At 36.9% G+C, this 20,114-nt stretch overlaps 1 protein-coding gene across 1 annotated transcript; it reads left to right on the top strand.

The window, feature by feature from the left end:
- The first annotated feature begins 704 nt into the window (after positions 1-704).
- Positions 705-1,616, top strand: LOC139040645 (olfactory receptor 5A1-like). The gene has a single exon (XM_070487391.1). It carries the CDS (start codon positions 705-707, stop codon positions 1,614-1,616), a length of 912 nt encoding a protein of 303 aa, XP_070343492.1.
- The last annotated feature ends 18,498 nt before the right edge of the window (positions 1,617-20,114 follow it).

Raw genomic sequence — 20,114 nt, 5'->3', positions numbered from 1 at the left:
ACTTCTCAGGAGACTTCATAGAGCCATTAAGTTTAAGTCACGTTGAGCTCCAAGCTATTTCTTGGTGCATGACTCTTCCTACCATCCCATTGCATTATTCTTATTTCTCTCCAGGCTCTGTGAAACCAGAAATGCAGTTATAGAATTGTCTACCCTCTCTGACTGCAGATTAATTGAATATTAGTTCCCAAAGGGATTTTAAAGAGTATCTATTTTACTAGCCTCAATTGACTATGAGGTCCAGCATGATTCAGGGGTTTTTTCAAGCACTGAATTAATTTCACAGGCGTGGCTGAACAGAATCATTCTGTTTTACCATATAGAGGGAGGACAGTATTTTCCTAATTTAATCTATTTCCACTTCTCATATATTTGTAAAACCTGAAATGGTAAAACATGAAATTAAGACATTTTAGGAGATAATGTACCAATGATGTTCATTACTGTCTTTTGCCCCAAAGAGAATGACTGTACTTATGAAAGAAAATTTTTCAGTTAAGTTTGGTGATTATACATGGAACAAAGAGATTAACCCAACATTGATGATTTAAGATGTATATCTAGTCAGCTGCATGACTGGAAAGAAATGAAGAGTATTTCTTTGTGTTTTTTGAGAATAAAACCATTTCCTTCTCTCATCGTTTTCTCAGCAGCTGTCACCAAGCAGGTCCATGGAAGGGGATAGAAATCGTACCTCTGTCAACATGTTTGCTCTCCTGGGACTCTCAGATGAAAAAGGTGTGCAGCCTATCCTCTTTCCAATCTTCCTAGGGATCTACCTTGTGACTCTCATCTGGAACATGGGTCTTATCATCCTAATCAGGATGGACTCCCACCTGCGCACACCTATGTACTTTTTTCTCAGTTTCCTGTCATTTATAGACATCTGCTATTCTTCTTCCACCAGCCCAAGGATGCTTTCAGACTTCTTAAAAGAAGAAAAAACGATTTCATTCATTGCTTGTGCCACCCAGTATTTTGTTGGGTGCTGGATGTGTCTGATGGAGTGCTGTCTCTTGGCTGCCATGGCCTATGACAGATATGTTGCTATTGGTAGGCCTCTGCAGTACTCAGCGGTCATGGCTCCTGGCCTCTGTCAGAAGATGATTGCTGGGGCCTATGGGAGTGGTTTCCTTAGTAGCTTAGCTGAAATAATCCCTTGCTTTCATCTCTACTACTGTGGGCCCAATATCATTCCAAATTTCTTCTGTGACATAACCCACATCATATCCTTGTCTTGCTCCAATCCCTTCATCAGTCAAATGATTCTTTTTCTCATAACTTTTTTTGTTGGATTTGGTTCTTTCCTTGTTATACTCTTATCCTATGGTTTCATTGCAGCTTCCATCCTGAAAATATCCTCTATCAAAGGTAGTGCCAAGGCCTTCAATACCTGTGCCTCTCACCTGTTAGTAGAAGCAATCTTCTATGGCACAGGCCTCTCGGTGTACATGCATCCTAGTTCTACCCACTCCAAGAAGCAGAACAAGGTGCTGTCAGTGTTCTATGTTACCCTCATCCCCATGTTAAACCCTCTTATCTATAGTCTGAGGAACAAGGAGATCAAAGAGGCCTTCCAGAGGGTGATAAAGAGGACCACACATTTACTTCAGTAAGAACAATATTTGTGCAGGTGTTATTTTCCCTATAAGGAAAAGAGGGATAAGAATATGTAAATAACATTTTGTATGTCGCAAGAATAGCTAAGTAGAGAGAAGATGTGACAACCTGGCTTCTGGGTTCCTGGTGCCATTATGTTTAGCTGCCACCACCAAGTGATCTGTCTGAGGCAGTGTCATCTGCATTGAACTGCATTTAAAAGGCTTATTTACATAACTAGGCTCAGGTAGATAAAATCTGATGTTTGGACAACAGAGGTTCTGATAGATATTATATGTAGATAAATGACAAGACCTAGGAAGTCATGCATGGTTCTTTCCTCTACAATTTTTAAAATGTCCTTTATTTATTTTTGGTTGTTAAGCACTTTTTATATTTAAATAGAAATAAAATTACTTATAAAATCACATATGTATAAGTTAACAATAATTTAAAAAAGAATACCTTATCATCTGAGTTCCAAACACAGAGCGAGAAAGTCAGTGTGAGAAAGAGGAACACAGAAAGAGATAGGTAGAAAGAGAAATAGAGAGAGAGACACACACACAGAGGGAAAAGAAAGAGAGAGTGAAAAAGTGAACAGAGAGAAGGGAAGGGGAAGGGAGGAGAGGAGACAAAAGAAGAGGAGAGGGGAAAAGATTGATCTGTCTTTATTCCACAATAACTTTGTTCCCTCCATCTTACTCCTTGAAACTCCTTATGAAGTGAGTTGTGAAAAACAGATGGGAGAAAGGAATAGTAGAAAGGAGGGGCACTTTTCAGGTTAAGAGTTGGGGAGATTCTCAGAGGCTAGAAAGAAGTCAAAGTCATCAATTTCTGGGCACAGGTGGCCTGAAGCATGCTCCATGGTAGCTTCCCAGGGACAGCGAAAGACTCAGAAACGAAGGCTGTCATGTTATGTCTAGGGACTCACAGTCTGAGTCCCAGAGATGTGAGCCCCCTAGGAATTCCAAGTCCTTAAGTATGATCAGCGAGCAGTAGAGACAGCCTGTATGAGGGTACCATGGAGACTCAAAGTCTAACCAAGAGAATTTAAAGAAAATTTTAAAAAGAGATATTTTTCAGACAAGAGTTTATAGACTAAGCTTCATACATACTACAGTAGTGTATACACAACATATTACACTTCACTAGTTACATTGCATAGATGTGATTTTTGTTCTATTATTATGTGCACTTGGCAAGTGGGAAATTATCCCCATTTTACAGATAGAACTTTTGGGTATATTGTGGTCTGCCTTGTTCTTCCCAGGGTAGCAAGAATCCGTCTTGAAGCTCACTAAGTATCAGATGTGGAACATAAATTGTTTTTACTGATCAGAAACATGTCATTTATTGCTTTGCCATGGTGCCCAATTTCTATACCTTAGGTGTTATATATTTAAAACTATCTTACAAATCTGTTCGTTGAAAATATTCACAACACAGTTTTTATCAGAGTGAATACATAACTATTAACCAATTGGTAAGAGTTAAATCAAATAATTAACTCATTATCCCATCCATCCCTTTCTCCTTAGAAGTAAGATTAGCTGAAGTAGATCCAACATGAATGGGGACCTTTCTAAAACATCTCTGTATCCCTAGTAATGGCAGGGTAGATGAGCTCCATTAAAAAACCAAAAACCAAAACACTAAAACCAAAAGATCGTGGGAATGATCTTAAGTAGATATTTTTTTCTTTTGTGAGGAAGATTAGCCCTGAGCTAACATCTGCTGCCTATCCTCCTCTTTTTTGCCGAGGAAGACTGGCCCTGAACTAAATTCATGCCCATCTTCCCCTACTTTATACGTGGGATGCCTGCCACAGCATGGCTTGCCAAGTGGTGCATATGTCCACACCCGGGATCCGAACTGGCGAACCCCAGGCTGCTGAAGTGGAATGTGCGAACTTAACCGCTGCAAAACAGGGCCAGCCCCAGTAGATATTTTTAATGAAGAATTAGTAATGCAGCATAATATATTGGAAAGAACTCCAATTCAGAACACATAAATTTCACCTACTTTTTTTTTTTTTTTGGTGAAGATTAGCCCTGAGCTAACATCCTCCTCTAATCTTCCTCTTTTTCCCTGAGGAGGATTGGCCCTGAGCTAACATCTGTGTCCATCTTCCTCTACTTTATATGTGGGATGCCTGCCACAGCATGGCTTGATAAACTGTGTGTGTGTCTGCACCCAGGTTCTGGGTCTGCAAACCCCAGGCTGCCAAAGAGGAGCACATGAACTTAACCACTGCAGCACCATGCCAGCCCCTAAATTGCACCTACTTAAAGGGAAGGCATGCTGTTTACTTCACACTCTGATAAGTGCTTCATAAGCATTGTATAATTTGATTTTATGAAGAACTGCTCCATCAAGTAGCTCATACTATAAGCCCCATTTTTAAGGTGATAATAGTGAGGTTTGAAGAGGTTAATTTGCTCAGGAACACACAGCAAGGATGTGGAAAGCTGGAATTCAACCCAATTAGCTGATACCAGTGCCCATGGTATTAACCTCAATGATCTGTGACTCTGTCATGAATTAGTTTCATTGTATTCCTTGTTGCTCCTATATCCTCACTTATGCATAGGAAATCATGCTGTGTCAGCCACCCAGGGCTGCTGTGATAATTGATTCAGGTCAGGGAGTTGAGAAAGTGTGCATATTTAAAATGGAATCAATTTGTGAACAGGGAAGTGTCCAAATATCTAATTTATTGTTTTTAAGCTGTATTGTTAGCCAGTTGTGTCATCTTTGGTAAATGTCTTAGCACCTCTGGCTTCAATCCTCACCTTGAAAATGATGGTATTAAACTAGGTGCTCTCTCGGTCCCTTCCAGCTCAAAGAAATCTAAGTTCATTAAAAGAAAAGCTATAATTACGAGGTCATAATAGGACCATGGGGAAGTGGGGAATTGAGTCAGAAGGGACATGGCAAAGTGGGATGTGAAATTAGCAGGGAAATCATCTTGATGACAACCATGACACCAGAAGGCAGGTACCTGGAGAGTTTTCTCCCTATAATTGTCTTTTCTCCTCTCACTTCTGCCTTAATAATACATTTAAGAGGATCTCCAGTTGTGGGCATCTCTTTGGCTGTGAGTGGACAACCAATGTCATGGCCAAAAGCGCCCATCCTGGAGTGCAATAGGGCACACCTGAATAATTCTTTTGAAAAGAATAAGGAATTTCAACTTTGGCAAGAACTCTTGTTATCCTGAGGGATCTAGGTCAAGGTGAGAGGGCAAGATTTATAGAAAACAGTGGATTCTGTGTTATCCCAATATCCATGTGATTCTTCCAGTAAGACCAACATGGAGTAAGATTTATGGTCCTCATAAGTTTTATGAGGTTTATGTTATCTCTCATTCTTAACCTCTTCTCATATTTCTTTATCTAGCCTTTTTGTTCTGGTTAAGACTGTCAGTACTATGTTGAATGAGAGTGGTGAGAGTGAGCACCCTTGTCTTGTTCCTGATGTTAGAGGAAAAAGTTTGTTTTTCACATTGAGTATAACATTAGCTGTGGGTTTGTTTTTGATGGCATTTGTTATGTTAAGGTATTGTCTTTCTATTTCCAGTTTTTTGGGGTTTTAATCATGAAAGGATGTTGTATTTTATCCTATGCTTTTTCTGCATCTATGAGATGACCATGTGATTTTTATCTTTCATTCTAGTAATGTGGTGTGTCACATTTATTGATTTGTGCATGTTGAACTATCCTTCCATCCCATGGATAAATCCCAGTTGGTCATAGTATATAATCCTTTTCCTGTGTGGTTGAATTTGATTTGCTAATATTTCCTGACTATATTTGCATCTATATTTAGGATGGATATTGGCCTATAGTTTTTTTTTTTTTTCCTGTGGTGTCCTTATCTGGCTTTGGTGTCAGGGTGATATTGACCTCCTAAAATTCCATTAGAAGTATTCCTTCCTGTTTTTGAAAGTGTTTGAGAAGGATTGGCACTAATTATTCTGTAAATATTTGGTATAATTTGCCAGGGAAGATATCTGCTTCTGTGGGTTTCTGTGTTAGGAGGTTTTTGTTTACTGATTCAATCTCCTTATTTGTCTTTGTTCTATTCAAATTTTCTGTGTCTTCCTGATTCATTCTTGATAGCTTGTATATTTCTAGGAAGTTCTCCATTTCTTCTAGATTATTCAATTTGTTGGCATATGATTGTTCATAGTAGTTCCTTATAATCTTACGTATTTCTGCAGTATTGCTTGTAATGTCTCCTATTTCGTTTCTGATTTTGAGACTTTTGACTTTATTTCTTAGTCTAAGGATTTGTCAATTCTTTTTGTCATATGGAAAACTAGCTCTTAACTTCATTGATTGATTCTATTGTTTTTTTGGTATGTAACTTATTTACTTCCACTCTGACCTTTGTTATTTCCTTCCTTCTACTCACTTTGGGCTTAGTTTGTTCTTTTTTAGTCCCTGAGACATAACGTTAGGTTGTTATTAGAGATTCTTCTATATGCTTAATATATGCATTTATCACTATAAAATTCCCTCTCAGAAATGCTTTTGTAGCATCCCATTGGTTGTGGTGTATTATGTTTCCATTTCAGTTAGTTTCAAGATGTTTTTTGATTTCCTGTTTGATTTCTCATTTGACTCAATGGTTGTTCAGGAGTGTGTTGTTTAGTTTACACATATGTATACATTTTGCAGCTTTCTTCTTCTTTATTTCTAGTTTCATATCAATGTTGTCAGAAGAGATACTTGGTATGATTTCAATCTTAAACTTTGTAAGACATGTTTTGTGTTCTATCATATGATGTATTCTGGAAATATTCTGTGTGAACTTGAGGAGTGCATGTATTCTGCTGCTATTGGATGGAATGTTCTATAAATGTCTTAGGTCCATTTCATCTAATGTGTGTTTTAAGTCCAACATTTCCTTTGTTGATTTTCTGTCTGGATGAACTACCCATTGCTAAAAGATGGGTATTAAAATCCCTATAATTATTGTATGGTGTCTAAATCTCTTTTCAGGTCTGTTCATATTTGATTAATATACTTTATTGCTCTGATTTTGAATGCATATATATTTACATTTATCATCTTGATGACTTGACCTCTGTATTGTTATATAGTGATCTTTTTTGTCCTTGTTTCTGTGTTTGGCTTAAAGTGTTTTTGTCTGAAATGAATGTAGCTATTTCTGCTTCATTTTGCTTTCTCCTTGCATAAAGTGTCTTTTCCATCCCTTCACTGTGAGCCTATGTGTGTCTTAAAGCTGTAGTGAGTCTCTTGTAGGCAGCATATAGTTGGGTCTTGCTTTTTAATCCATCCAGCACTCTGCCTGTTGATTGGTGAATTCAATCCATTTACATTTGGAGTGATTATTGATATTTGAGGACTTACTAATGCAATCTTATTCATAGTTTTCTGGTTGGTTTTTATTTTAGTTGTTTCTTTTCCCCTCTGTTTCTGTGTACCATAGTACATTGGTGATTTTCTTGGGTCGTATGCTCTATTTTCTCTTTCTTTGTGTTTTGTGAATCTAATCCAAGTTTTTGCTTTGTGCTTACCATAAGTCTTGTATAAACATCTCATAGGGAGGGCAGTCCATTTTTAGCTTATAGTAACTTAACTTAGTCTACAAAAGCCGTACCTGTCTATTCTCCCCTTTTATGTTGTGTATGCCATTATTTCTTTTCACATGTATTGTTTAACAAATCATAGTAGCTACAATTATTTTAACACTCTTCACTTTTAACATTTTAAAGTATAGTTAAGTGGTTTACACACCACCCAAGTACAGAATAAGAATCTTTTTAAGCCTGATAGTGTATTTCCCTTTATTACTGTGTTGTATACTTTCAGATGTTTTAATGTCACTGACTAATGTCTTTTCGTTTCAGCTGAAAAAACTTCTTACAGCATTTTTTCCAAGGCAGGCTAGTGGTGATGAACAGCCTCAGCTTTTGTGTTTCTAGGAAAGTCTTTATTCATACTCGTATCTGAAGTGTAACTTTGTGGGATAGAGTATTCTTGGCTTTCAGTTTTTCTTTCAGTACTGACTGTGTCATTCTACTCTCTCCTGACCTGTAGGATGTGTGCTTGAAAACTGCTGATAGCTTAGTGAAGATTCATATTTAGGTTATAATCTCTCTCTCCTTTTTTTTTAAGGATTCTCTCTTTATCTTTGATTTTTGATAGCATTATTATAATGTGTCTTGGAGAAGCTCTTTTTTCATGAGATAATGGAGTTATCTGTTAGCTTTCTGAACTTAGATGTTTAAATCTCTCCCAGGTTTTGGAAGTTCTCAGGATTATTTATTTAAATAAAATTTTTGCCACCTTCTCTGTCTTTTCTAATTTTTAACGTCTATTATTCTAATTTGGTTTTGATGGAATCCCATAGATTACGTAGGCTTTCTTTGTTATTTCTCATTCTTTTTTCTTTGCTCAGCACTGACTGGGTTATTTCAAACTCCCTGTCCTGTAGCTCACTTTTTCATTTTTCATCTGCTCTACTCTACTGCAGATGCTCTCTATTGCATTTTTCATTTCATTCATTGAACGCCTCAGATCCTGAATTCCTGTTTGGTTCCTTTTTATAATTTTTATCTCTTTGGTGAATATCTCATTTTGCTCATTTTTCCTCCCTTATGTCATTCAATTGTTTTTCCGAGTTTTCTTGTGGTTGTTTTAAACAGCTGTTTTAAAAATCTTTATCAGCCAGGTTGCAAAATTCTGTGCCTTTCAGCTTTGTACTTTGAGAATTATTGTTCTCTTTAGGTGATGACATATTTTCTTGATAATTCATGTTTCTTGTAGGTTTGTATTGCTGCTTTAGTATTTGAAGTAGCAGACATCTCCTTAAATCTTTACTAATTGCCTCAGATGGGGTATGCCATCTTTTGTGATTTTATAGGTGAGTTTTCCTCTGCCTTTGTATGGGTACACATGTTCCACTCTTCTCGTTCCCTCTTGTTGTAGAATTCTTAAGCTATTGTATTTTCTCTGGTTCTTACCACCTAACCAGTCTCACTATTGGAAACCTCTATTTAGTTTTCCAGAATGTGGCTCTAGAGCTCCTGTTTGTGGTTTCTCCCTTGCCCAGAGACCCTGATCTCTCTTTCTGAGAGAACTCAGTTTACGAGATTTGCTCTCACTGCTGCTCTCAAGAATATGCACAAGAAGCTAGTGGCAGGGTGGGGAGAGGTGTGGGTTTAAGACTGGGAGGCTGGGGTTTCTCGTGCATCTGGTCAGGAGATCTTCTGTTGTGGTACTCTTAGTGGCTCCTTGGTGGACTTCCTGCTGAAATAGGGAACTATACTTCATTAATACCTTTGATATATGTTTTTTTGATCCCTTTCCTGATCTCCTCTCTCTCTCCAGTCATGGATTACTTGTTCAGTAGTCGAGGTACTTCTAGGGATAAAGAGGTTTCTGAATGCATCTAGCACAACTGTGGTATCCTGGGTACTCAGTGACTGTTCTTTTTCCCCTGCAGGAGAGTTTGCCACGACGAATTGTTTAACTTCTGCAGTGTTGCCTTGGGAAAGGTGGTGCTGAGAAATCTCCTTTCATTGTCTTCACTGTAAACAAATTCGTATTTTTCTTCAGCTCCAATTGTGTGCTGGAATCCTCTCTCAGGAAGTGCGACCTTCTGCAAAGTCTCTCTCATTCATGGGTGGCGCTCAAATCATCTCTAGCCTTTGCTCAACCCTGACCAAGATGGGTTGGGGCAGGCTCACACTGATCCTGCTGGCTTTGTAGCCCATACTGAAGTCTGTTTGCCTGTTACTGGTTCACAGGTGGGCAGATTCCTCCTGGTCTCTTGGCATTTGGTGCTGGATACTACAACTCCCACAAAGGTACTTTTGTTTGTGGATGACTTCTAATTCATTGTTACTAAAGCAGGAGAAAAAGGAGGAATGTCTTTTCAGTGCTAAGATGCTGATATCACTCCTTTCCCTGATAATTTTTAATCTTATCTATCTACTTATGTAGATATGCAGTCTATTTGATGTGAATATTATAACATCAAAAAACATCAAGTCAAAATTTTTGTTTAAAGGAATTCTGGCTTGGTGTTGTCCCTAAGGTATCTGACAGAAGTAATGTAAATCATTTCTGAGGGAACACATTTTAAACTGAAGCATCAATGTTTCCCACAGATAAATTTTAAGGGAACATTGTTTAAGATAAAAAAAATTACTCATCACGCAATTAAACAAGGCACTTGAGCAAGAGTAAGAAACAATATCAAACTATGGAGTGCAATTTGGAAAACTATGTATTTATATTATTAGCTAATAATTATTTCAATAAGTACATTTTAAAAGTTTAAATAAAGGATATTATTGAAAGTAAGATAAAACAATATGAGACTTTCCAAGCTGACCATGTGGATAAAGAACAATGTGAAACCTTTAGAGAGAAAACAAAATGTTATGATTGAAATCTGAAATTCAATGGAGGAGTTAAACAGCCCACAAGCACAATTTATGAGAGAACTAATATACTGGAATAGAGATCTTTAAAAATTAAACAGAGCACAGTAGAGGAATCCAAACAATGGATGTTTCAGTGATGTGGAAAGTAGAGCAAGAAGATTCAAGATACAGCTAACTGGGGTTCCAGAGGCATATAATAGAAATATTAATAGAAATCTAGAGACAATGTTAAGAGTATTAGCTTTGTTTAGTAGGAGCACACCAGACTTAGGCTACCATATTGATTGAATGAACGTTAGAGGAAGCTGTGAATGTCTCCGTGATTGCAAGAAGAACAGTATATATTGCAGTTGCTTAATAAATCTTTTTGTTGTCATGATTATTGGTCATGATGATGATGGTAACGATAATGAAGAATGTGATTGTCTCCTCTGTTCTCGCAAAATTCTCTCCCCATTCAGTCTTACTGTGGACATAACCACATCTAAGTCTGGGATGAATTACACATATCTGTCTGTTACCATTTCTCCTCCCGTATTGACTACTAATCTTAAATTTCTTCTCTAATTAATAACTTCATTCCTTCAGAATTATTTTCAAAACAGTGCATAAATCAACTGTTTTCAAAACATGTTCAAGGGACTATGAAGCAATGATTGTTCTGATTTTGGGGAATGAAACTGTCCACCTTACTTCTCAGGCTATAGTCTTATGCTTCTATGGGTATTTTCTCTTTTCATTCATTTTTGGAATTAGGAGGCTGAGAAATAGTTGGGGAAAAGAAAGACACTCTGGGTAGCTAATGCTGACAAATATTTGTAGTTCACAAACGCAGTTTATTCCATTAATGTCACAGCCTACTTCCAGGGAAATCTCTAAGACTTCTACTTTTAACCATATACAACTCTTAGGCTGTATTTGGCATCTATTTTCTACCTTTCACAGCTTTCTATTATTTTCTTTCTAGTTTGAGTTCATCTAAATAAAAATGTGTTTGTGTTGGTAGTTGTTCTATGACCATCTGGAGAGATGACAACTACAGCATCTTGAAGAGGGCATTCAGTACCTAAGGCAAAAACATTATTTTGGTTATTTACCATTTGGCCTGAGGACTTAGTGCTTACTTTCCCTGGACTGGCTCCAAAGAGAAAAGGAGGAAGAACTTCCAGAAATCCTGCCTCAGTTTCCTAATCCCCATATCCACTGCCTAAGCATCCTAACCTTTACATGAGTTAAAGTCAGTTTATTTTGTAGGAGAAGTCTTTAACCTAGGAACCATGAATAGAATGGAGGGTGACTGAGAATCTAACAAAACCATGTGCAAAGGCGGTAAGTAGCTGCAGTTTGCTTGGTAGATGGTCCAGAATTTCCAAAAGAGTTTCAAAAATATCTCTGACTCAAAGAAGATCAGAAATCACTGTCCTAGATAATTTAACTCATAAGTATTTCTATACTGAGGAAAGAAAAATACACCTCTGAGGAAAAGAGCATAATGGCTCTTTCAATCTTTCTTACCTAATTTCTCAGTATCTTTCTTAGCATAGTTAATAAGAGTAAGTCACATCCATTTCCAAGCTGCTTCTTGGTGTGTGACTTGTCCCACCATCCCATTGCATTATTCTTATATCTTTCAAGGCTGTATGAATGCAGAAAGACAGCTATAGAAATGTCCACACTCCCTGATTACAGATTAATCGAACATTAGTTCTCAAGGAGATTTTAAAGAGCATGTATTTCATCATCCTTATTTGACGTATGAGGCTCACAGGATTCAGTGGCTTCTTCAATCACCGAATAAATGTCAGAGCCACGCCTTGGCAGAATCGTTCTGTTTCACCATATAGAGAGATGACAGTGTTTTTCTGGTTTACTATATGTCTAAGTCTCCTATTTTTTTTGAGGAAGATTAGCCCTGAGCTAACTACTGCCAATCCTCCTTTTTTTTGCTGAGGAAGACTGGCCCTGAGCTAACATCCATGCCTATCTTCCTCCGCTTTATACGTGGGACGCCTACCACAGCATGGCTTTTGCCAAACGCTGCCGTGTCCACACCTGGGATCTGAACTGGCGAACCCTGGGCCACTGAAGCTTAATGTGCAAACTTAACCGCTGCACCACCGGGCTGACCCCTCCTATATTTTTAAAATCTGGAACAGAAAAACATGAAATCAAGACATTTTAGTAGATAATGTACTAATGGTGCCTGTTTACTGTCTTTTGTCCCCAAAGAGAATGACAATATTTAACTAAGAGAAGTTTTTAGTGAAGTTTCTTGATTATACATGAAACACAGATTAACTTGACATTCATGATTGAAGATGTATACACACTCAGTAGCATCACTGGAAAAAAATAGTGTCTTCTTTTGCTTTTTGAGGATGAAAACATTTCCTTCTCTCATCTTTTTCTCAGCAGATAGTACTGAGCAGGTCCATGAAAGAGGATAGAAATCATACTTCTGTGGCCATGTTTGTTCTCCTGGGACTGTCAGATGAAAAAGAGCTGCAACTTATCCTCTTTCCAATCTTCCTAGGGATCTACCTTCTGACCATAATCTGGATCCTTGGTCTCATCCTCCTTATCAGGATGGACTCCCACCTGCACACACCTATGTACTTTTTTCTCAGTTTCCTGTCATTTATAGACATCTGCTATTCTTCTTCCATCAGCCCAAGGATGCTTTCAGACTTCTTAAAAGATGAAAAAACAATTTCGTTCATTGCTTGTGCCACCCATATTTTGTTGGGTCCTGGATGGCGCAGGCTGAGTGCTGCCTGTTGGCCGAAATGGCCTATGACAGATATGTTGCTATTGGTAGGCCTCTGCAGTACTCAGCCATCATGGATCCTGACCTCTGTCAGAAGATGGTTGCTGGAGCCTATGGGAGTGGTTTCCTTGGTAGCTTAATTCAAACAGTTTCTTGCTTTCATCTCTACTTTTGTGGGCACAATATCATTCCAAATTTCTTCTGTGACATAACCCAGATTATTTCCTTGTCTTGCTCCAATCCCTTTATGAGCCAAATGATTCTTTTTCTGGAATCTATTTTTGTTGGATTCACTTCCTTCCTTTCATCCTCTTATCCTATGGTTTTATTGCAACTTCCATCCTGAAAATATCCTCCATAAAAGGTAGTGCCAAGGCTTTCAATACCTGTGCCTCCCACCTGGCTGTTGTGACAATCTTCTATGGCATGGGCTTCTCTGTGTACCTGCAGCCTAGCTCTAGCTACTCCAAAAAGCAGAACAAGGTTCTGTCAGTGTTCTATGTTATCCTCATCCCAATGTTAAACCCTTTTATCTATAGTCTGAGGAACAAGGAGATCAAAGAGGCCTTGATGAGGGTAGTAAAGAAGGCAACATATTTATCTCAGTAAGAATAATATTTGAGCAAGTATTATTTCCTCCATAAGGAAGACAAGGGTAAAAATATGCAAGTGACCTTTATAGGTTACAAGAAAGCTAGGTAGAGAGAAGAAGTGAAAACTTGGCTTCTCATGTCTTAATGCCATTATGTTTAGCTGCCACCACCAAGTGATCTGCCTAATGCAGTGTCAGCAACATTGAATTCAGTTTAAAAGGTCTTTTTCCATGATTAGACCTAGGCAGGTAAAACAGTGTTTCGAGATTAGAAGTTCTGATTGATATTATATGTAGATAAATGAGAAGACCTAGGAAGCCACTCAAATAGGTCTTTCCTCTACAATTCTTAAAATGTCTTTTATTTATTTTTAACTAGGTATTTATTTATGTTTTGATTACAATAAAACAAAATCATGTATAAAATTAAAGATGTGAAAATTAAGAGTAATTTTAAAATGAATACTTTTATAATTTCATCCCAAAGGCAGAGGGTGTGAGAGGGAGGGACACAGAAAAAAGAGAAATGGAAAGAGAGAAAAAGTCAGAGAGAGAAAGAGAAAGAGGAGATGAGAGGAGAGAAGAAGGAGAAAGATAATCTAGCTTTATTCTCAAATAATCTTATTCCCTCTATCCTACTCCTTGAGTGTCCTTGTGAAGTGAATTATGAAAAAAAAATTGGAGAAAGGAATGGTAGATAGAAGGGGCACTTTTCACGTCAAGAGTTGGGGAGATTCTCAGAGACTAGAAAGAAGTCAAAGTCATCAACTTCTGGGCATAGGTGGCCTGGAGCATACTCCAAGGTAGCTTCCCAGAGACCATATAAGACCTCAGAAATGAAGGCTTTCATCGTGAGTGTGGGCGACAGGGTCTAAGTCCCAGTGCTCTGAGCCTCTCAGAGATTCCCAGGCCTTAAGTTTGACCAGGGAGCAGCAGAGACACCAGACTTGAGGGTACCATGGAAACTCAGAGTCCAACCAAAAGAACTTAAAGAAAATTTAAGAAGAAATATTTTTTTCAGGAAAGAGTTTAAGTACTAATCTTCATATGTATTATATTAGTATTTATACAATACTTTCAACTTCATACGGTTACATTGCATAGAAGTGATTCTTTTCTATTAACACGTGCAGTTGGTTGATGAGGAATTATTCCCCTTTTACAGATAGAACCTTTGGGCGTATTGTGGTCTGCCACATTCTTCTCAGTGTAGCAACAATCCATCTTGAATCTCATGAAGTGTCATGTGTGGAGCACAAATGGTTCTTAGTGACATAAAGATGTCCTCCATTGCTTATCCATGGCACCCAAATTCTACACTTTGATGTTGTATTTTTAAAACCATCTTGAGGGCCTGTTCAATTTAAAAGATTAAATTATTACAGTTCTTACCAGGGGGATATATGACTACTAACCTATTAGCAAGAGTTAAATAATTAACTCATTGCCCCACCCACTCCTCTCTCTAGAATTAATGATAGCTGAAGTAGATGAAACAAAGAATGAGACATTCCAAAAACATCTCTGTATCCCTAGTAACAGCAAGGTAGATGAGTTCCATCTAAACCAAAAAAGACAAACAAGTTTGTGGGAATGATCTTAAATAGATATTCTTAATGAATGCTTAATAATGCAGCATAATATGTTGAAAGGAATTCCAATTCAGAACACATAAATTAAGCCTATTCTTAATAGAAGACATGCTGTGTACTTCACATTCTGATAAGTGATTTATAAGCATTATCTAATTTGATTCTATAAAAAGCTACTCTGTGAAGTAGCAACTATGATCAGCCCCATTTAATAGGTGATAATGCTGCGGCTTCGAGAGGTTAATTTGCTCAACCAGTAAGTGGAAACCTGGAATTCCACCCAGATTGGCTGATAACAGTGCCCAAGGCATTAATCACAATAAGTCATGACTCTGATACGAATTAGTTTTATCATATTCCTTATTGCCTTGATTTCCTCACCTATGCATAGGAAATCATGCCATATCTGCCTCATGGACCTGCTAAGATGATTGATTCAGGTCAAATATTTGAGAATATGTATGTATGTATCTATCTGAAATCAAAGAGTTTTGTAAACAAGGAAGTGTCCCCATACCTAACTTATTATTAGGCTCTATTGCCAGCCAGTTGTGTCACCTTGGACCAATCCTTTAGATCAATTGGCTTCAAATCCTCACCTGGAAATTGATGATATTAGACTATGTTATCACTATGTCCTTTCCTACTCAAATGACTCCTAGGTTGTTAAAAAAAAAAAAAAAGCTACGTCAATCTTGAGACCATAAGAGGACCATGGGGAAGTGCTGAATTGAATCTGAAGGGACATGGCAAAGTGGGGCATGAAATTAGCACAGAAAAAACTCCGTGATCACCATAACTCCAGAGAGCAGGTATCTGGAGGGTTTTCTCCCTATAATTGTCTTCTCCTTTCATCTCTCACCTAACAACACATTAAGAGGAACCCCAGTGGTGGGCATCTCTTTGGCTCTGAGTGGACAGCCAATTTCATGGCCCAAATCACTCATCTTTGAATGCAATCTGGTCCGCCTGGAAAATTCCTATGGATAATAAATAAGTGACTTCACCCTTTGGCAAGAACTCTGTCTTCCTGGGGGATCTATGTCAAGATGAGAGGACAAGATTTACAGAAAACAGTGAATTCTGTGCTATTTCAATAGCCGTGTAATAATTCCAGTAGGACATTTGTGGAGCAAGGGTTATGGTCCTCAGTCTCTTTCATTCTCGAATTCTTCCCTCTCCCTCATTTATGCACCCTCCACTTAGGGCCCTTTCTCAGGTTCTCTTTTTCCTTACCCAATTTCCCTGACCCTCAATCAAAATAATAACTTCAAAACAAAAATATTAGGTATTACTCTGGTGAGGAGTGGATGTTCAGTTCTAGTTCTCAAATTCTTAAGTATATGATCTTGAAATCTGTTAATTTCTGTTTGTTACTTATAAATTGGGGACAATAGAATCATCTAGAATCCAATGAGATAATGTCTATAAAGCCTACACACTACAGAAGTTAATAATTGAGCACTCAATCAAAATATTAAATTGTGAATTACAGGGGACTTAACTAAGGTAAAACATATTTGTCTGTTTCCCAACTTTATCTATTCCATGAATCTTTTTAATTTAATTTTCCCTTGGGGATTGTGCTTTTGCATAATTATTAATTTGGCTTCTATTTCAGTATATAACTTTGATTCATAATTTCTGAGTAGCAGCAAAAGCCAAGCTGGTCATTTCATGATGATATGACAAAGTTTTCACATACAATTCTATTCGTCTTTTGAAATACTCCAAATAACCATCCATTGTCATCTTTGAAGACCCTATGGGTCTGGAGACACTAGCACTGGTGACCCAGGTATTAGAGATGACCCACCAGATGAACAGGTAGTGTTGGTGGGACTGTTTCTTTTATCCTTCTTTACTATGTTGTTCGTCATTCAGCAACATTCCTGGCTTTCTTAACCTGATTTTATATCCTGCACAAAATTGCAAATTGTCATGTCCTTAGTAGATCATATTTAGAAGGAGTTTTGGTTAGCTGTATCCCCACAGTAATATCTCCAACCAAAATTTACATCAATCATTTTTTCTTCTACAAACTGCCTTGGCAGATGGTGAACACACGCAAAAAATTAACCAGAGAGAGTGAGTATATTCAGAATGTTTTTTTTCTTTTCCTCTAGCTTACCAAATTATAAAATCATACACTTTTAGGATCAATTTTCTCATGAACAAGTGAAACAATCCACAACTCCTCACAGTTTTCTGTGAATGATGAGCTACATAGAATACATTTAGTCATGGCTGCCTTTGTTACCAGAATGTTAGTAAGAAAGTGAAGAATTTTAGTACAATTATTTGATCAAAAGTTTGACTTATTTTCACCAAATTGATCAATTATGTTGTTGTTTCAGGGATGTTGTGCATGAGAGTTTATACTTTCAAAATGTTTTCATTGAATGTAATGCATCTGGGATAAATAGCTGATAAATTATATTAGCAACAGTCTATTTAAGAGTAAACAGAAAAATTTTGACACTCATAAAACCATAGCGCAAATGAAACAAAAATCTTTCTCGACATCAAAGCTCATCATAGCTTGATGGTAGTTGTCAACTGACCCAAGTGTACATGAATCAAAGCAAACTAAGTAGAAATCATTTATGTGGTTTGTGTCTGCATGGCTCCAGGTGGTTTAGCTTGCCTGCGCACTAGGTCTGAATCTATACCTGACCAGAGGTAATGATGTCCGATTGTCTACGGAGCTGATGATGTCTCAGAAATTTCCCCAAATTAACCCGTACAACTCTATCGCACCTAGCATTCCTATTCACGGATATAGCCATCATTCATGGTTATCTGTAAGCAGTCAATGATAATAATAGCCAACATCTATTGAAAAATTAATGTGTACCAGATTATGTGCTGAACATTGGCACGAATTTCCTAATAAAAGCCTCCCATTAACCTTATAGTTTAGAGGCTCTTGTCGTCCTCACTTTGTTAAAAGTAAATCATACCTAGTGTGTTTAAGTGACTAGGACCAGTTCATAGAGTGAGAGAGTATCAGAACTAAATTTTTTTTCCAGTTTTAGTGAGATGTAATTGATATATAACGTTGCATAAGTTTAAGGTGTACAACACAATGATTTGATATATGTAAATATCGTAAAATGATTACCACAATAAGATTAAACACCCATCACCCCACATAGTCACAGTATTCTTCCCTGTGATGAGAACTTTTGTCATCTATTCTCTTAGCACTTTCAAATATACAATACAATATTGTTAACCAAGTCATCTTGCTGTATGTTATATTGCCAGAAATTATTTGTCTTATAACTGGAGATATGTACCTTTAGGCCACATTCACTCAATTCCCCCACTTTCTACCCTCTGCATCTGGCAATCACAAATCTTATCTTTGCTTCTATGAGGTTATTTTTTTTTATACTCCACATTCAAATAGATCATATGGTACTTGTCTTTCTCTGATTAATCTCAGCACAATTCCTTCAATGTCTGTCCAGATTGTTGCAAATGCCAGGATTTCCTTCTTTTTTATGCCTGAATAATATTCTCTTATTATACATATTATTTATGTTACTTATACATAATTATACATACACATGTTGTTTATATTATTTTTACATTTATTATATGATTTCTTTGTCCATTCATCTGTTGATGGACACTTAGAGTGTATCCACGTCCTGGCTATTATAGATAATACTGCATTGAACATGGGAGTTCAGGTATCTTTTTGGGACAGTGATTTCATTTCCGTTGGATATATACCCAGGATGGAATTGCTGGATCATATGATAGGTTTATTTTTAATTTTTTGAGGAAAATCCACATTATTTTCCACAGTAACTATACTAGTTTACATTCTCACAGCAGTTCATATGGTTCCTTTTTCTCTACATTCTTACCTGTAGTTTTATCTCTTGTCTTTTTTGATGATAGCCACTCTAACAGATGTGAGTTGATATCTTATTGTGGTTTTGATTTCAATTCCTTGATGATTAGTGATGCTGAACACATTTTCACATATCTGTTGTTAGTTTGGATGTCTTCTTCATAAAAATATCTATTCAGGTCCTATACCAAAATTTTAATTGGATTATTTATTTGCTGTTGAATTGTATGAGTTCCTTATGCATTGTGGATATTAACCCCTTATGAGATACGTGATTACAAATATTTTCTCCCATTCTGTAGATTACCTTTTCATTAGCTTATCGTTTCTTTTGCTGTGCAGATGTTTTTTTATTTTCATATAATCCTTCTTGATTATTTTTAATTTTTTTGCTTGTGCTTTAGGTGTAATATTGAAAAAAGTCTTTTCCAATACATGATCAGAAGAATTTTCTCTATGTTTTCTTCTAGGAGTTTTATGGTTACTGGTCTGACATTTAAGTCTTTAATTCTTTTTGAGTTTATTTTTGTGAGTGGTGTAAGATTGGTGTCTAGTTTCATTGTGTGCATGTGAATATCCAATTTTCCCAAACCCGTTTATTGAAGAGACTGTATTTTTTCCATTGAGTATTTCACGCTCTCTTTTCAAATGTTAGTTGATCATATACCCACAGTTTTATTTCCAGGCTCTTGATTCTGTTCCATTGGTCTAAGTGTCTGTTTCTATGCTAGTACCATACTGCTTTGATTACTATGGCTTTGTAATATAGTTTGAAATCAGGAAGCGTAATGCCTCTTTGACAGCTTTATTCTTCTTTCTCAGGATTGCTTTGTCTGTTCAGGGCCTTTTGTATTTCCACAAAAATTTTAGGATTGTATGTTCTATTTCTGTGAAAAATGTCACTGGAATCTTGGTAGAGACTGCATTGAATATATCGATGGCTTTGGGTAGTATGGATATTTTAATAATATTAATTCTTCAAATCCATGAACATGGGATACCTTTCCATTTACTTGTGTCTTTTTCAATTTCTTTTGTCAATGTCTTATAGTGTTCAGTGAAGAGAACTTTAACCTTCTTGGTTAAATTTATTGCTAAGTATTTTGTTTTTTGATGCTGTTGTGAATGAGATTATCTTATTTATTTCTTTTTCAGACAATTTGTGTTAATATCTAGAATGCTTAGTTTGTATCCTGCAACTTTATTAAATTGATGGATTAGATCTAACAGGTTTTCGGTGAAGTTTTTATGATTTTCTGTAGATAAAATCA

The sequence above is a fragment of the Equus asinus genome, chromosome 17 (genome assembly GCF_041296235.1).
Source record: "Equus asinus isolate D_3611 breed Donkey chromosome 17, EquAss-T2T_v2, whole genome shotgun sequence".
NCBI lineage: Eukaryota > Metazoa > Chordata > Mammalia > Perissodactyla > Equidae > Equus > Equus asinus.
Note: the sequence above shows the minus strand (reverse complement) of the source record. Positions and strands in the feature narration are given on the sequence as shown.